The sequence below is a fragment of the Salmo salar genome, chromosome 10 (genome assembly GCF_965601325.2).
Source record: "Salmo salar chromosome 10, fSalSal1, whole genome shotgun sequence".
In the NCBI taxonomy this organism is placed as follows: Eukaryota; Metazoa; Chordata; class Actinopteri; order Salmoniformes; family Salmonidae; genus Salmo; species Salmo salar.
In genome coordinates this window covers 15858735-15875548 of record NC_138300.1, presented here as the reverse complement: position 1 = coordinate 15875548, position 16814 = coordinate 15858735, and the positions used below count along the sequence as shown (strand labels likewise).

At 41.6% G+C, this 16814-nt stretch overlaps 1 protein-coding gene across 3 annotated transcripts in view; it reads right to left on the bottom strand.

Moving 5' to 3' along the window:
• Positions 1-9242, bottom strand: part of LOC106613585 (roquin-1) — a 33551-nt gene extending 24309 nt beyond the window's left edge. The window contains exons 1-2 of one of the 3 annotated variants that reach the window (XM_014216001.3): positions 8940-9242; positions 3953-4419 (exon numbers count right to left, since the gene is read on the bottom strand). In XM_014216001.3, the coding sequence (XP_014071476.1) occupies positions 3953-4183 (231 nt within the window). In that variant the 5' untranslated portion in view covers positions 4184-4419; positions 8940-9242. The remainder of the gene's footprint in view (positions 1-3952; positions 4420-8939) is intronic. The other 2 variants (XM_014215999.3, XM_045687378.2) reach the window with 2 other exon arrangements.
• Between the last annotated feature and the right edge of the window lie 7572 nt (positions 9243-16814).

Below are 16814 nucleotides of genomic sequence, written 5' to 3'. Positions count from 1 at the left end.
AAACAGCCTTCGAACTGGAGCTCAAAGGTTTGCTTTCAGTTTCTCTGCAAACTAGTGCAGTTTCATCCACACACACACACACTCCCATTCTAAAAGGCAAAATTTGCGTTAAAAGGGGAAGGGGGTAAAAAAAAAAATCCAGTTTACTGCTGAGGGTGTAAGACTGCCTGTGTATTTGTTTTAGTTGAAGGGTAATACTTTTTAGCGTGTGTGTCTGGGTCAGTGTGTGTGCGCGCACGACATGTACAAGTGTCATTTAGTTCTCTTTCAGTCGACATCTCACTATTGGATACGCCCCTTGTGTCCTATTTGCAGAAACCTTATTCAATCACTCCTAATAGGCCAATCAGAACTTTGTAGGCGTGAACCCCGCATATCTATATAGTATCCGCAATGCTCACGCAACCCGACTTCAACTGTATATTAGTAAGCTATGTGTAAAGACAAGATTAAATTAATAACATAATATCAAGTGCTTGTCAAATTGTGAATGAGAGACTGATGAACTGTGTGCAGCATGCGCAAGAAACAGAGCATGCCTTTCATGGAACTTTTTTCAAATCATCATTAGTCGCATCATGCAGCCTTAGAATATATTAGAAATACAAACCTTAGGCTCTATGTTTCTATCACAACTAAAGTTGAATGAATAACTCTAAATTAAGCATATGTGAGGACCTGTTTCAAATAATCACTTCGTTAACTGCTCAACACAGAATAGCCGCATGTGCGCACTACTTTGGAAATCGTTTGGGGAAAATATACTTTCTATTTTATTCAGCTATGTTCAATTGTATTCTGCTTACTATAAAAAAAGCTAATATTGTCTGTTAAATGAACTAGTGCAGCCCAAAGCCATATGGCATAACCAGATCAGGGCCTAACATAAGGACGACTCAGACTTTGCTATTCAGTTCTTCTGAAATAGGCTACATTTTCTTTATATCATAATGTTTCTTTAGACCTGCCTAACATAAATAATGGATTTATTGTGATGGTGTAGACTATATTAAATGGATTCATTAGACTTTTTAGAATGTAGATGTTCCAAAAGGTCCGCATCAGTGGCTTGTAGGCTATGCTTGGAAGCACTTAATTAAGATAAACACGTTTAGCATTTAACGGTCAATTACCATGAGCCTGGCAGTTTTTTTGCATGACAATTACCGGATGATCAAAAGTCATGACAGCTATAGCCATAAAGTACCACAACTGAAACCTAGAGGAACCTTTGACCACAACATCGGTGGGCTGATATCTAAAAATCAGAATGGCTGCCTCACAGTGTGCCGAGTCCCAGCCACGCGCTACATTATCCTGCTTCAGGATCCATGCCAACCTCCCACCTTTCATGTGTGCACTTCTCTCCTTGCCCTTCCTTCTCGGTTGTGGTCTCTCGGGCCATCTCTCCTTCTCAGAGGTTAATCTTTGTGACATTGTGACTAACAGTAGTCCTTCCTGTATCCTTTCGAATGCGTCACAGTAGCTAAATAAAACAACCGCTGGGGACAGTAAACATCTCATGACGGTTATTGTCCCTCATGTGCAACATCGGTTGAGTTATGAAAACACAGCCACGTGTTTTTTTTTTGCCTAACCCAGCAGCAAGCTAGTATCATGTTTCTGATAAAATCTCACAAATATGAAAACAGTGGTATTGTAATGAGCAGTGGGGATTCACTGACTGTTTGATGTATCAATAGCTGTCACGCACAAACCGATATCATCTTGCAGAAACTGATAGATAGCATGTGACAGATACTTCCTTTTTGTGGCCCTGAAAGGCAAACTGATAAACGGTTTTGACAATGTTCGGCTTCAATTTGTACAGGAAAAAAACTGACACAGTGCATCCGGAAAGTATTCAGACCCCTTGACTTTTTCCCCATTTTGTTACGTTACAGCCTTATTCTGAAATTGATATATATTTTTTTTTAAATCCTCAAATCTACACACCATAGCCCATAATGGAAACTTTGGCCAAAAACCCCCAGAAATACCTAATTTACATAAGTATTCAGATCCTTTGCTATGAGAATCGAAATTGAGCTCACGTGCATCCTGGTACCATTGATCATTCTTGAGCTGTTTCTACAAGTTGATTGGAGACTACCTGTGGTAAATACAATTGATTGGACATGATTTGGAAAGGCACACACGTCTATACAAAAGGGCCCACAGCTGACAGTGCATGGCAGAGCAAAAACCAAGCCATGAGGTCGAAGGAATTGTCCGTAGAGCTCAGAGACAGGATTGTGACGAGGCACAGATCTGGGAAGGGTAACAAAACATTTCTCCAGCATCGAAGGTCCCCAAGAACACAGTGGCCTCCATCTTTCTTAAATGGAAGAAGTTTGGAACCACCAAGACTCTTCCTAGAGCTGGCGGCCCGGCCAAACTGAGCAATCGGGGGAGAAGGGCCTTGGTCAGGGAGGTAACCAAAAACCAGATGGTCACTAACCGAGCTCCAGAGTTCCTCTGTGGGGATGGGAGGACCTTCCAGAAGGACAACCATCTCTGCAACACTCCATCAATCTGGCCTTTATGGTAGAACGGGCAGACGGAAGCCACTCCTCAGTAAAAAGGCATATGACAACCCGCTACGAGTTTACCAAAAGGCACCAAAAGGACTATCAGACCATGAGAAACAATATTCTCTGGTCTGATGAAACCAAGATTGAAATCTTTGGCCTGAATGCCATGCGTCACGTCTGGAGGAAACCTGGCACCATCCCTACGGGGAAGCATGGTGGTGGCAGCATCATGCTGTGGGGATGTTTTTCAGAGGCAGGGACTGGGAGTCTAGTCAGGATCGATGGAAAGATGAAAGGAGCGAAGTACAGAGAAATCCTTGACGAAAACCTGCTCCAGAGCGCTCAGGACCTGACTGGGGCGAAGGTTCACCTTCCAACAGGACAACAACCCTAAGCACACAGCCAAGACAACACAGGAGTGGCTTCAGGACAAGTCTCTAAATGTCCTTGAATGGCCCAGAGACCTGAAACTAGCTGTGCAGCGATGCTCCCCATCCAACCTGACAGAGCTTGAGAGGATCTGCAGAGAAGAATGGGAGAAACTCTCCAAATACAGGTTTGCCAACCTTGTAGCGTCATACTCAAGAAGACTCAAGTCTGTAATCGCTGCCAAAGCTGCTTCAAAGTGCTGAGTAAAGGGTCTGAATACTTAAGTAAATGTTATATCAGTTCAGTTTTTGCAAAAAAATCTGAAAACCTGTTTTTGCTTTGTCATTATGGGGTATTGTGTGTAGATTGATGAGGGGGAAAAAAATATTTCATCAATTTTAGAATAAGGCTGTAATGTAACAACATGTGGAAAAAGTCGAGGTCTGAATACTTTCCGAATGCACTGTAGCTCTCTCACAAGAAGACTCAAAATATGAATCCTTTAAGACTTCGGTACAACAGCCAGAATAAGATAAAGACAAGTGAAAGTTATTTTGTCTCTAAATGTAATGGGAAAATCACATTGACTGGCAGAATAAATCTGTCCCAATCCAGATTTGGGTAAACTGCTCCTACACAACACTGCTATACCTGACGCAAGACAAATGAAAGACACCAAATTCCCAAAGCAGATATTTTGTTTGTCAGTCATCACCAGTCCACGTATGAGCATAAACAATTGAGTTCCGTTCCCATGCTACATTAACATAACCTACATTCACCTCACCAAGTGATACACAAACTGGCATTAGGAGAATAGGGGAGAGAATAAGGGGAGCAATTGTCCAATGCAAATGTGGGGTACTGTCCCAACAATAACAATATTCATAATCTTATGAATGTGAACGTCACATTGATGAGTACCTAGCCTAGCATCTCACCCGAGTAGCACCTACCTAGCCTGTCTCACCTGATTAGTACCCGAGTAGTACCTACCTAGCCTAGCATCTCATCTAAGTAGCACATACCTAGCCTAGACTATGTCTCACCTGTCCTCCCACCAGCTGCAGTAGGGCAGTGTTGACAGGCAGCAGCTCAATGTCGGAAGCGATGGCCGTCTGGTCGAAGGGGCAGGCCTTGCGGTGCAGCTTGTTCAGGCACATCTTGCAGACGGTGTGTCCACAGCCCAGGCTGATGGGCTTGCGGACGCTCTCCTCGAACAGCTGGGTGCAGATGGGACACAGCAGGAATTCCGTCCATTGCGGCGCTTGTACAGGCATTGTAACCCTAAGAGGTCACTAGGGGAAGCACGATGGCTTCGACAAACGCCTTCCCTTTCAAATAAAAAGGTAGATCCTTCGGTATGTTGGTGCGTTGCCACGTAGGGTGCGTTCTCTTTTCGAAAACAAAGTGACGCAAAAGACCAGGACAAATTCCACTGGAATCAAAAACTCTTCTGAACATCAATTTTCTTCTAAATGTTCAGACATCATGAACATTCAGTACGTGGTATGACCTGAAAAGACAAACGAGAAAAAACAGTCAACTGCATACACCAAACCCAAAGAGTGAACAGATTAATCCTGTGGGAAGAAAAAAAAACATCCAAATTTGCTTAACTACCTAACTATGCTATGACCAGCTGAAAGCAGCAATGGTGCAGCAGATTCACCTGTCTGCCCTTTCAGTGAAGGACAAAAGCAGCAGGACGTCAATGAGACTCCCCTGTTGTCTTCACTGAGGTCTGGAAGCGTTGGGGTATCCCCCAGCAGCAGTCGTGTTCACTAAATGCCAGCAGGCTGATGAGTTACTTACAGTGGCTATTTTAAGACCCTTCCTATGTCCAATAAAAAGCGCTCATCTGTAAACAGGACGTTTGGGGCTTCAATGGGGAGAGACTGCTTCTTGTTGCTGTATACGAACAGTTTACCGTAAGTGAATAGCCACATTTCAGCAGCAAAAGTGAAACCCTAGGCTAGATGTTATACCATTATTGATGCATAACGAGTGGAAAGAAACATAATTTCGACTGTCTCATCACATACCAAAGGGAGTTTCACATGATTAATATTAGGCAAACCTTATGCAACGTGAGCATGACTATCAGGAAACAACCAAACGGTTCACTCCAATAAATCATTGTCTTCATGTAATCACGTGCAGAACTATGATTCACTTCACAAGCATGTCTGAGCCTGTAGACAAAAACAAACTTCTGCTGCTATGTTGCTGTGACCCATTAGTGCGTATAAACTCCCCTTTTCCACTAGAAATGATTTGAATATCAAGATGGATGCCAATACAAAAGTCTGCTCTCTTATACAAGCAGTGCTCTCAAACGCACCGAAACAAGACAACCCAACCAACAACAAAAAAAGACTCACCACAAGAAGGTATGGATGATATGACGAAGAAGCATCTGTTGCAACATGAGTGGACAGACACAGAGGCTAATCACTTCTTAGTTTGTTGCGGATTTCCAGAGTATAAGATAGTCTGCTCCATGATGCTGGTACTGGTTAGCTAGTCTGCAGAGATAGAAACACTACACGCCTAGTGTTGCCACTTTCTCACCTGACATGTGACTACAACGAGGAAGAGGTTCTCAGTTGATTTATGCTCCCGGAAGCAAAAACCAACCTAACAAAATAGTCATTAGAATTTGCCTAAATCCTGCACTTATCCTTGTATCTGATTCAAGATGGACGTGTGTAACATTCAAATGATCTCTTTTGTTCACATACGTGCCCGTGCCACCGCCGGCCCGTCACTAAGGCATAATTTGGTCTTGTGGCCCGTGTCAAAAAAAGTCACAACCGATGTCTTCGACCTGAACAAGGATTTCACAGGATGAAAATAGCCAGAGGGGTGTACTCAGTGGGTGAGTTACCAATCAGAGTAGGGCTGTGGCGAATGCAGCAACATACGCCACATGAAATAGGAGCAGGAAACACCCTCACAGCGATGCTGAGGTGAGTGGCCCAGGATGTGAGAGTGTGTTAAGCCTGGGAATTGGCTGTAACAGGTGACAACGGAACAGGGGCTTTTCCTCAGTCAGTGTTTGACAGACAGCGGGAAAATACCCTTTTAGAAATTTAACTATATACTAACCTACACCGAGAAGAGAAATATTCCTATGTGTTTCTGGGAAGGCTGATAGACATTGAGGTCACTGCCTGGGACTGCTCTGGTTCCACTCAAAATGCAGTAGCAAAAGGCCATCTTATTTCCTTTAATACTTCTGGACAAAACAAAATGGTGAAATAGGTAGCTATGTCTGCATGTGATCTAACAACACAAGACCTAATAGATAAGTGAATGCAGTGCAGCCGTGTCCATAAACTACAACTACTTGAAATAGGGCAATTGAGGGAAAGGGGATGCCTAGTCAGTTGCACAACCGAATCCATTCAACCGAAATGTGTCTTCTGCATTTAACCCAACCTGAATCAGAGAGGTGTGGGGGGGCTGCCTTAATATATACGTCCTCGGCGCACAGGGAGCAGTTGTTGTTGGGGGGTTAACTGCCTTGCTCAAGTGCAGAACGGCAGATTTGTCCACCTTTTCTTAACCGCAAGGCTACCTGCCGCCCTTTGAGGCCAACTTCCACACAAATCTTCCATTGACATCAATAGTTAGGTTTCCATTCTATATGCAACAGATTATCATGCAAATATTATAAAGTCCACTTTAATTTTTAATATGCACATTTTCCCACTAGAGGTTTGTTTCCACCAAGCTGACTTGCTGCGGATACAAGGCTGTGTGTGATGACGTAAGGTTAGAACACCTAAAAAACACTTCTGAGCTGAAGTTCTTATGTACCGAATAAAAAACAAATTCAATGCGATTCTATAGCATTTTTCACTATATCGCTGGTTTTGTCACACAAACTATTGCAATAAATGGCAAACTTGTCCAATCTGATTTTCACGTATGCACTCTAGACAACAGTTCGCTGATAAAGTGGACACTGGATAGGTTAGGTTATATGATGAGTTGGATAAGAGCAAGATCATGTGTATTTGTTAACTGGCAGCTAAGCACTGATCATCATGTTACTAGCATACAAATTAACACCCTTGATATTTATTGGAAAAGAGCATCAAGCTCATCACTGTGCACTTTCACCACCCTGTGAAGTTCATTATTATTTGTTGCATCTGTAGCCTAATAAACTGGGCATGCTTTTTCAAGTCGTAGTGGGAGGACCACACAACATTGCACCGCGTGACTGCAAATTTACCTCAACATGGTTATTCTATCAGCAATTGCGCAGGAAATCGCTTCCACCGCAATTTGTCACATAATTCAGTTTACCCACACAAAAAGATCCCACCATGTCGAACGAACAAATTGTCTGTCAACATTAATAAAATTGTATCGACACTTCCTGATTCCATCACCGTGGGCATGATTTTTTGTTGTTGGAATGACTTTACTCCCATAAAAACTGGACATTGGAAACGTTGTTACTGTAAGATCAGGCACAATAGTTTGAATTACGTGGACCTCAAATCAAGTCTACGTTTTCATCTTTCACCCTCATCGCAGACTGATGCGACACATCCTGCAGTGACTTTTAGCCTAGACAAAATACAGCCTCTGTCTTAGCTATGACTCCTTTACCAAAGTGAGGTTACAATTACATGACTAAATTTACAGCCAACTCCCCCTGACCGTCTGGCTGTTATAGCCTGGCCTACATACTGTGTGGTTACATTTCCCACAGTATTTAGGCCAGACCCTTTTACTCACATCTAAGTTACGCAATTGTCCATATTCAAAATGCCATGTAAATCATGATGTGACACTGACAGATTAATGTTGACTTGACTAGCTATCCTAATTGCCGGTCCCTTTATAACGTTCCCTTTATAGCCAATTTCAACTAGACAGGCTACCGGTGTAGAACTCTGATTTGTTATCCGGCTGACTGTATTCTATCAGTCCCAAACAAAGTCAAGTAAGGCCTAAATCATAGTGGAAACTGTGGCCACAGCAAACATACAGTCATGATGAGGATGCAGATGCAAACACTCACAGCTAGCAAACCATTTTTTTGCCATGACTCATAATAGCTAACACTAAGGAACTGCATATACAGTCTTACACAACCACTACTCACAGGCCTATTAATTACCCTACACTAAACCAATTCAATCCAGACCAGTATCTGTGATGCATTTTACAATTTTATCATCAAAGCGACAATTTTTCCTGAATATTTAAAAAGCACTATAAGTAACAAGTAGTTGCATTCTTGTTTTGTTTCACTGTTCACTGGTTATGCTGTTGGATATATGAATACAACAACCTGGGAACTCAGTTTGAATAACACGGGCACTTCCTCTGTTTTCCACTATCACAGCAGTGAGATCAAATGTTGTTAAGCCTCTGAAAAGGTATTAGTTAAAAGCATTTAAACATAGCATGCAAATATATCACTACGGTGCAATGGAAACAATGCACGAGTAGCTAGCTACTAAGTTACTTCAAAGTACGCTAGTTAACGTTAATAGCTAGCTAAAAAGGTCCCCACCGCAACATTTGGCAAAAGCCCATATGACCTAACTATTTGACTAGTTATAACGGTGTTTCGATCTAGCTAGTTACTGGTGATTTAGTTAGCTTTAGCAGGAATACTAGCTTCAGAGAGCTTGCTAAGGGTAGGTAGTAATGCAAATTAAGTGGACACATGTAAACGTTAGCTAGGATAGCTAACTAACGTAGCTAAGTTACGAGCAAGCTAACGTTAACGTATTGACACAGCCAACCAGTTAGGTAGCTAGCTAGTAATCACAAATACACATTTAATTTTTCTTTCATGTACTTCATGCAACTAAGGTCCTCAATTAACCATGAAAAATATCTAGCTCGACAGCTAGATTGGACGGCTAGTCCGGTTAATTAGCTAACGTTAGCTTAGCTGCTAGCATAGCTAGACGTAAATTTGCCGCAAAAATAAACATGTCGAAAATAAACCTTAGTTAGCTGTTTATAGCTAATGTAGTCCCACCGGCAGAGTATACTTACAGTTTCCAATAAAATGCCATCAATCTTCAGCTGTTTCTATGATAATATTGTTGTATTTCCTCGGTGTAGCCGGAGCCTGGCGGTAACGAGCAAGCTAGTTACTATCTTTTAGGTAGGGTGTGTGTCAGACAGCGCACAGAACAGTAAGGAAAGGTGCAAGACCTGAGAAAAAAAATTGTAACACATAGGCAGGTTACTATAACACAATTTCTAAAAGGAAAAGGTTGCAAATTTGCTTTACTTTAATTTACGTAATTAAAAAAATAGCACATGCATATCACTTTTGTTGTACAGAATATTTTGCTGTAAGTTGCACTGATTGGTTATTGGAAGAGCCATGTATATAGTCCATCCCAGCCTCCACAAAGCATATCACTTGTTGAACAGGATATTTTGCTGGAAGGTGCACTGATTGGTTATTGGAAGAGCCATGTATAGTTCATCCCAGCCTCCACAAAGCATAGGCATATGTTGGCATATGACTGTTAGACTGCACTGTTACATGCTCAACGTTATTAAAATGTATCAAATCCAATGATTTGACTGTTTAACCAATTGGAGAGAACATGCTTTGTGCATAGGCCTACCCTGTTCACAATGTTTATGTTGACCATCTGCAGCACATACAACAGCTACTGCTTTTTTATTGTTGCTCCTTAATTACTTGTTATTTTTCAATTTTTCTTATTTATTTTAGTAAATACTTTAACACGTATTTTTCTTAACTGCGTTGTTGGTTAAGGGCGTGTAAGTAAGCGTTTCACTGTAAGTTGTTTTCAGCACATGTGACAAATACAATTTTATCTGATTTGACAACTGAGAGGAATGTCATTCAAGACATCAAACAACTGCCTCTAGACTATTGCAGTGTTGACCATAGAGATAGATAGAGGACTCATCTTTATATCTGTGCCATATAGCACCTGTGACAGCATGGGCAGCACCATTGAGGCTACAACCCATAGGAGCCCCAACTAGTGGACTACATTGAATACTTTAAAATCCGGGTTAGGGAGGGTTTGGCAAGGGTAGGCCGTCATTGTAAATAAGAATTTGTTCTTAATTAACTGACTTTCCTAGTTAAAATATTTGTTTTCAATATACACAGTGCATTCGGAACGTATTCAGACCCCTTGACTTTTTCCACATTGTTACGTTAACCTTATTCTTAAAATGGATGAAATTTTTTTTTTTCCCTCAATCTACACACAATAAACCGTAACGACAAAGCAAAAACAGTTTTTTATTTATTTTCGCAACAAAAAAAAGAAGAAAAGAAAAAACACATTTACATAAGTATTTAGACGCTTTACTCAGTAATTTTTTGAAGCACCTTTTTGCGAGTCATTACAGCCTCGAGTCTTTCTTGGGTATGACGCTCCAGTGTTGGCACACTCCCATTCTTCTCTGCAGATCCTGTCAAGCTCTGTCAGGTTGGATGGGGAGCATCACTGCACAGCTATTTTCTCCAGAGATGTTAGATTGGGTTCAAGTCCGGGCTCTGGCTGGGTCACTGAAGGGACATTCAGAGACTTGTCCCGAAGCCACTTCTGTGTGGTCTTGGCTGTGTGCTTAGCGTCGTTGTCCTGTTTGGAGGTGAATTCTCCCAGCCCCTGCCGCTGAAAAACATTGATTTGACCATGCCTCACTGTAGGGATGGTGCCAGGTTTCGTCCAGACGTGACGCTTTGCATTCAGGCCAAAGAGTTCAATCTTGGTTTCATCAGACCAGTGAATCTTGTTGCTCATGGTCTGAGAGTCCTTTAGGTGCCTTTTGGCAAACTCCAAGCGGGGTGTCATGTGCCTTTTACTGATGGGTGGCTTCCGTCTAGCCAGTCTACCATAAAGGCCTGATTGGTGGAATGCTGCAGAGATGGTTGTCCTTCTGGAAGGTCCTCCCATCTCCACAGAGGAACTCTGGAGCTCTGTCAGTGACCATCTGGTTTTTGGTAACCTCCCTGACCAAGGCCCTTCTCCCCCGATTGCTCAGTTTGGCCGGGCCGCCAGCTCTAGGAAGAGTCTTGGTGGTTCCAAACTTCTTCCATTTAAGAAAGATGGAGGCCACTGTGTTCTTGGGCACCTTCAATGCTGCAGAAATGTTTTGTTACCCTTCCCCAGATCTATGCCTCGACACAATCCTGTGGGACCTTATATAGACATGCGTGTGCCTTTCCAAATAATGTCCAATCAATCGAATTTACCACAGGTGGACTCCAATCAAGTTGTAGAAACATCTCAAGGATGATCAATGGAACCATGCACCTGAGCTCAATTTCGATTCTCATAGCAAAAGGTCTGAATACTTCTGTAAACTAGGCCTTTATTTTCATGTTCGAATTGCTGCAAAGAAACCATTACTAAAGGACAACAATAAGAAGAAGAGACTTGTGTGGGCCAAGAAGCACGAGCAATGGACATTAGACAAATGGAAATCTGTCCTTTGGTCTGATGAGTCCAAATTAGAGATTTTTGGTTGTAACCGCCGTGTCTTTGTGAGACACAGAGTAGGTAAACGGATGATCTCCGCATGTGTGGTTCCCACCGTGAAGCATGGAGGAGGAGGTGTGATGGTGTGAGGGTGCTTTGCTGGTGATACTGTCTGTGATTTATTTAGAATTCAAGGCACACTTAACCAGCATGGCTACCACAGCATTCTGCAGCAATACGCCATCCCATCTGGTTTGAGCTTAGTGGGACTATCATTTGTTTTTTAAACAGGACAATGACCCAACACACCTCCAGGCTGTGTAAGGGCTATTTTACCAAGAAGGACAGTGATGGAGTGCTGCATCAGATGACCTGGCCTTCACGATCACCCGACATTAACCCAATTGAGATGGTTTGGGATGACTTGGACCACAGAATGAAGGAAAAGCAGCCAACGAGTTCTCAGCATATGTGGGAACTACTTCAAGACTGTTGGAAAAGCAACACACTAACGCTTCTTCTAAAAACAAAAGGTGATGCAGTCAGTCTCTCCTTTACTTTAGCCAAGAGAGACTGGCATACATATATTGATATTAGCACTCTGATTACAGTGAAGAGCAACACCGCTCAAACCAAATAACTGCATAAAATGAAATACATTTTCATTTGTCACATGAGCCGAAAACAATTGGTGTAGACTGAAATGCTTGCTTACGAGCCCTTCCCAACGACGTAGAGTTTAAAAAAATACACAAGAATGGAGCTATATACAGGGAGTACCATACAGCCTAGGCCTGTTTTTGCAACCATTTTGATCAGTTATGGGTCTATTCTCTACAGTTTACAAGGTCCAGAAAAGTACATTAACAGGCTCCTTTCAAATTCCCAGCCAGGGGCGTATTCATTACGGAAACCGTTTATTGTTTATAACCAATTGGAAGCAAACAGAGCAAAACGAGAGTTTCTATTGAACAAATTCAGATAGGTCCCTGCCTGTTTTGTTCTGTTTGCTTCCGTTTAAGAAAAATTTTGCAACATAAGGAATACGCCCCAGTTCTTTTGGTTTCTGTTTTTATATTCAGGAAGCAAGAGCAGGCTGTAGGAGTAAATAAAAGGCTTGAAATATGTGCACAACAAGCTATTGTGGGCCTAGACTAGTTTTTCCTGGGACTCCAAGAGCTAAAGAGGAACTGTTAGGAATAATACTGCAGTGAATAGGCCTACCCATTGAATTTACACAGTGAACTAAAAATTAAAAAAATTATTTATATGAAATGACAAGCAGCCTAAGATAAATATATCGCTCAAAAACAGAAGAGAACAACTCATAGGCATACAGATAGTCCAGCCATCCACATGGACTGTTGTCCTCCCCCTTCCATAGCAACTCCTCCAACACCTGATTTAATCCATTCATTTTTTTCCGCATTGAGGAACCATCTCCTTCCGACTCCAAAATTACATGGAACTTTTCTAGACTCTCTTCAGCAGACAGAGACTGCAAACCCTTAAATTATTGTGAAGATAACTTTTTACACGAGCTGTGATCCTCACTTAATTGTGTGACGCCATGCTTGTTGTTGTGATCAACCACAGAGCTTGTTGGTTCATTCAAAACCAAAAAAAACAAGGTCAAATCATGCATTCAGCGATCTTCTGGTCGGAAAGTCGGAGCTCTAGAAAGAGTTTCCGACTTTGAATTCCGAGTTTGATGACTGTAAAAAAAAAAGTCAGAGCAAGTTTTTTTCTGAGTTTCCAATTGTCTTGAATGTGCTGAAGTCAGAGATTTACGAGTTCTTTCTGCACTAGCTCCCTACATGCGTTCTTTGATTTGCCAGACCACGTTCTGGATACGCCAAGCACAAAGAGGGACTCATCGAACAGCCAATAGAAAGGTAAAAGCTAAATGCCCACCCTGCTGGGCTCAGCGAGGAGAATGCGAGCGAGAGAGCGAGAGAGAGAGAGAGAGAGAGAGAGAGAGAGAGAGAGAGTTGGGTTGTACACCAAAGTTACACATAGTAGAATTCAATACGTAAATTCCAAAATGCTGACAAATACTGACATTTAAAAAAATACTAAACCCTCTGCCTGAATGAAATTGAAAAAGCATGACTCTCCCCCCTATTCCTATGGGTAACAATTGCGTAAATGTCGACCGGTCCCTAAAATATATTTTATAATGTCTACCTAATATACACAAGCACAATCATGACCAAAACCTCCAGCTATCTGAATAGTTTCTTTCCCCGTGCTGTGGCCCTCACCAAACGGCCACTTTCCCCGTGCTGTGGCCCTCACCAAACGGCCACTTTCCCCGTGCTGTGGCCCTCACCAAACGGACTATGCACTGTATGCTGCACACCACGTCAAGCCATCTCTGAAGGGCTGACAAAATATTTGCACTATGCTGCATTTGCACTCTGTTCATCTCTCTGCTTTTAGATATATTCATACTGATACTGTAAAATTGCACATCCACCGTACACTATTAGAAAAAAAGAGTTCCAGAAGTGTTCTTCACCTGGAACCAAAAAGGACAACCCTTTTTAGTTCCAGTTAGGACTATTTTTATGGTTCCAGGTTGAACCCTTTTGGGTTCCATGTAGATCCCTCTGTGGTAAGGGTTAAACATGGAACTAAATAGGGTTCTTTTAGGATCTAGATAGCACCTTTATTTCTAAGAGTGTATACCCACTGTATATTTCTATATCCACATCCTCTTATAGTTCTATGCTCACTCTACGTATTTGTATATAATGTTCGTAAACTTTGTTTAAACTCCGCTGTCTGTATTCTGTCTCTAAATGTTGTCAGTCACTAGCAGCACCATATCAACAAGTCAAATTCTGAGTATGTGTAAATGTACTTGGTGAATAAAGGTGATTCTGATATCCTCAACAACACGTTCCTTTCAATTTTACTGAAAGAGGTGTGATTGGCAATACAGTTTGACAGTAGGACCAGTTCTATGTTGAATGAAAAACTAGATTTACAAAATGATCCGAAAAATAAATGTGAATAGTGATTAGGGAAATTGTCTGCTAAGTTTTGGCAGCTTGAATTAAATACAGCTACCAAGACTTGAGACTTCTCGGGGCTCCGCATCCACCTGCTGCGGGAGGTCACTTATTTGTGAATAACTGGTTTGTGGAGCTACTGAAATAACAAGAGCAGATAAGAGAGTATAACTTTACAACTGTTAACTCAAAATAAGAGCTTGTCAGGCTGTTTATAATGATGGATAGATACTAGGTGGTGTTAGGGGGAAGACATAATAGAGGAAGAGGTAGAAGGCAAAGAATAAGAGTCCCTGATGAAATCAGAGCCACAATTGTAGACCATGTCATAAAACACGGTCTTACAATGGAAGAGGCTGGTCGGAGAGTACAGCCTAATGTAAACAGGTCCACAGTGTCATAAACCATGGTCTTACAATGGAAGAGGCTGGTCGGGGGGAGTACAGCCTAATGTAAACAGGTCCACAGTGTCATAAACCATGGTCTTACAATGGAAGAGGCTGGTCGGGGGGAGTACAGCCTAATGTAAACAGGTCCACAGTGTCATAAACCATGGTCTTACAATGGAAGAGGCTGGTCGGGGGGAGTACAGCCTAATGTAAAACAGGTCCACAGTGTCATCAATTGTGCAAACATTCTGTAGGGAAAACAGGTAAATATGTACTCGTCCTTTAATTTTGTTACAGCATTTCATTCACAACAATACATCAACTATTGTAAAGGTAAATGCAAGTCTGAAAATCACAATGTACCGTAAGATATGTATGCGGAATATACAGTAATACAGCTCAATTTGAATACAATATACCAACTGTAACATGATCTATTTGTGAATTCTACATGTCATATATAGGACTGCACAATGACCTCATGCTGGTGGCAGAGCAGCAGTATTCAGCCATCAGCAAGAACACGAAATTTGCAACATGGTCATAGCCAACAATTCCATCAGGCTAAGAGAGATCCAAAGTACGATCATAAATGACAACAATATCTTCATAAATATCAATTCTGTCAGCATTTCCACTATAGACAGAGTTTTTTTGTTTTAAAAAAAATCAAATGACTATGAAACAACTCCACAAGGTGCCATATGAAAGGAATAGTGACAGAGTGAAGGAGCTGCTTTACCAGTATGTCCAGGTAAACCATTGGAGTGCTTACTGTACTTCAATGATGCCTGTATATACTTCTTGAAGTTGTAGATACCCATAAGAACAGAAAACATTTCTACTTCACTAAACTGTCTGATTCTAGAATAGGCTGTAAAACGACCTTTATATTTTGTTTCTGTGTTACTATACAGAGAATAATGGAGCTGGAAGGACATGAAATGGTCCACATTCTTTTTTTTGTGTGGAAGAGACTGGGTTCAATCTGGCCAAATTGCAGGAGACGTGGCCGCAATCTCATTGGACACTAAGCCACAATTGACACACCAGGCCAACGTGGGGGCAATATTACAACGTGTGCTGCCATTTCTGAGAATGCTGTGAGCACACATATTCCACACATTGGGCTCTATAACACCCAACTTCTCCTGTCCTTCCTAAATGCACTTTACAGAGACCTAATACCAGAACACCAAAGAGGTTTAGTTAGACCAGATTTGCCAAATGATGTAATTGTGTGGGATAATGTCAGCTTCCACCGAACCAACATTGTTAGGGAATGGTTTGCTGCGCTTGAAAGGATAACAATGGACTTCCTTCCACCATCCTCCCAATTCCTGTATCGGACAGAATCGTTTTTTTCAGCACGGAGGTGGAAAGTATATGACTATCGGGCACAAGATCAGATGTCTCTGTTAGAGACAGTATTGTACAGTGTTGACTTTTCCCAGTAAACTTTACCCTACTGTTGAAATCGGTATCTACAAAGCTCAGTGTGATACACAACATCATTCAGCAAGACACAACTGACATTCTGGTATAGTACAGTAAGCAGTCAGTGTCAACAAAAAAACTAGAATAAAACTGAAATTTGTATATACATTTCCAGGGTTGACTGCCATGGTGAAAAAACATCTAAACATTTTGACCAGTACGGGGCACACGATGACAAAAAAAACATTTCATTTTGTTGGCATTGGCCAATTTACAGACACAATAACTAGGTTTTGAAGCATGAATGAAATGTTTTGGGTGAGTTACTACATTTTGCAGACATGCACTAGAGTTGTGATGTTCCATAAAACAGTTGTGACAATTGCACTTACAGTTTAGTTAAGACTGTTTCAAAAAATGAGCCAAAGCGATTGAGAAACTGTAACACTACCTACATGTACATGCTACATATTACCTCAATTACCTTGACACCGATACAGCCGGTACTTTTATCTCTTACTTTTTGGGGGGTATTTTCTTAAAACTGAATACACAAAATCTAAACATAATATGCAGCACACTGCGTAAGCATACACTGAGGGAAAT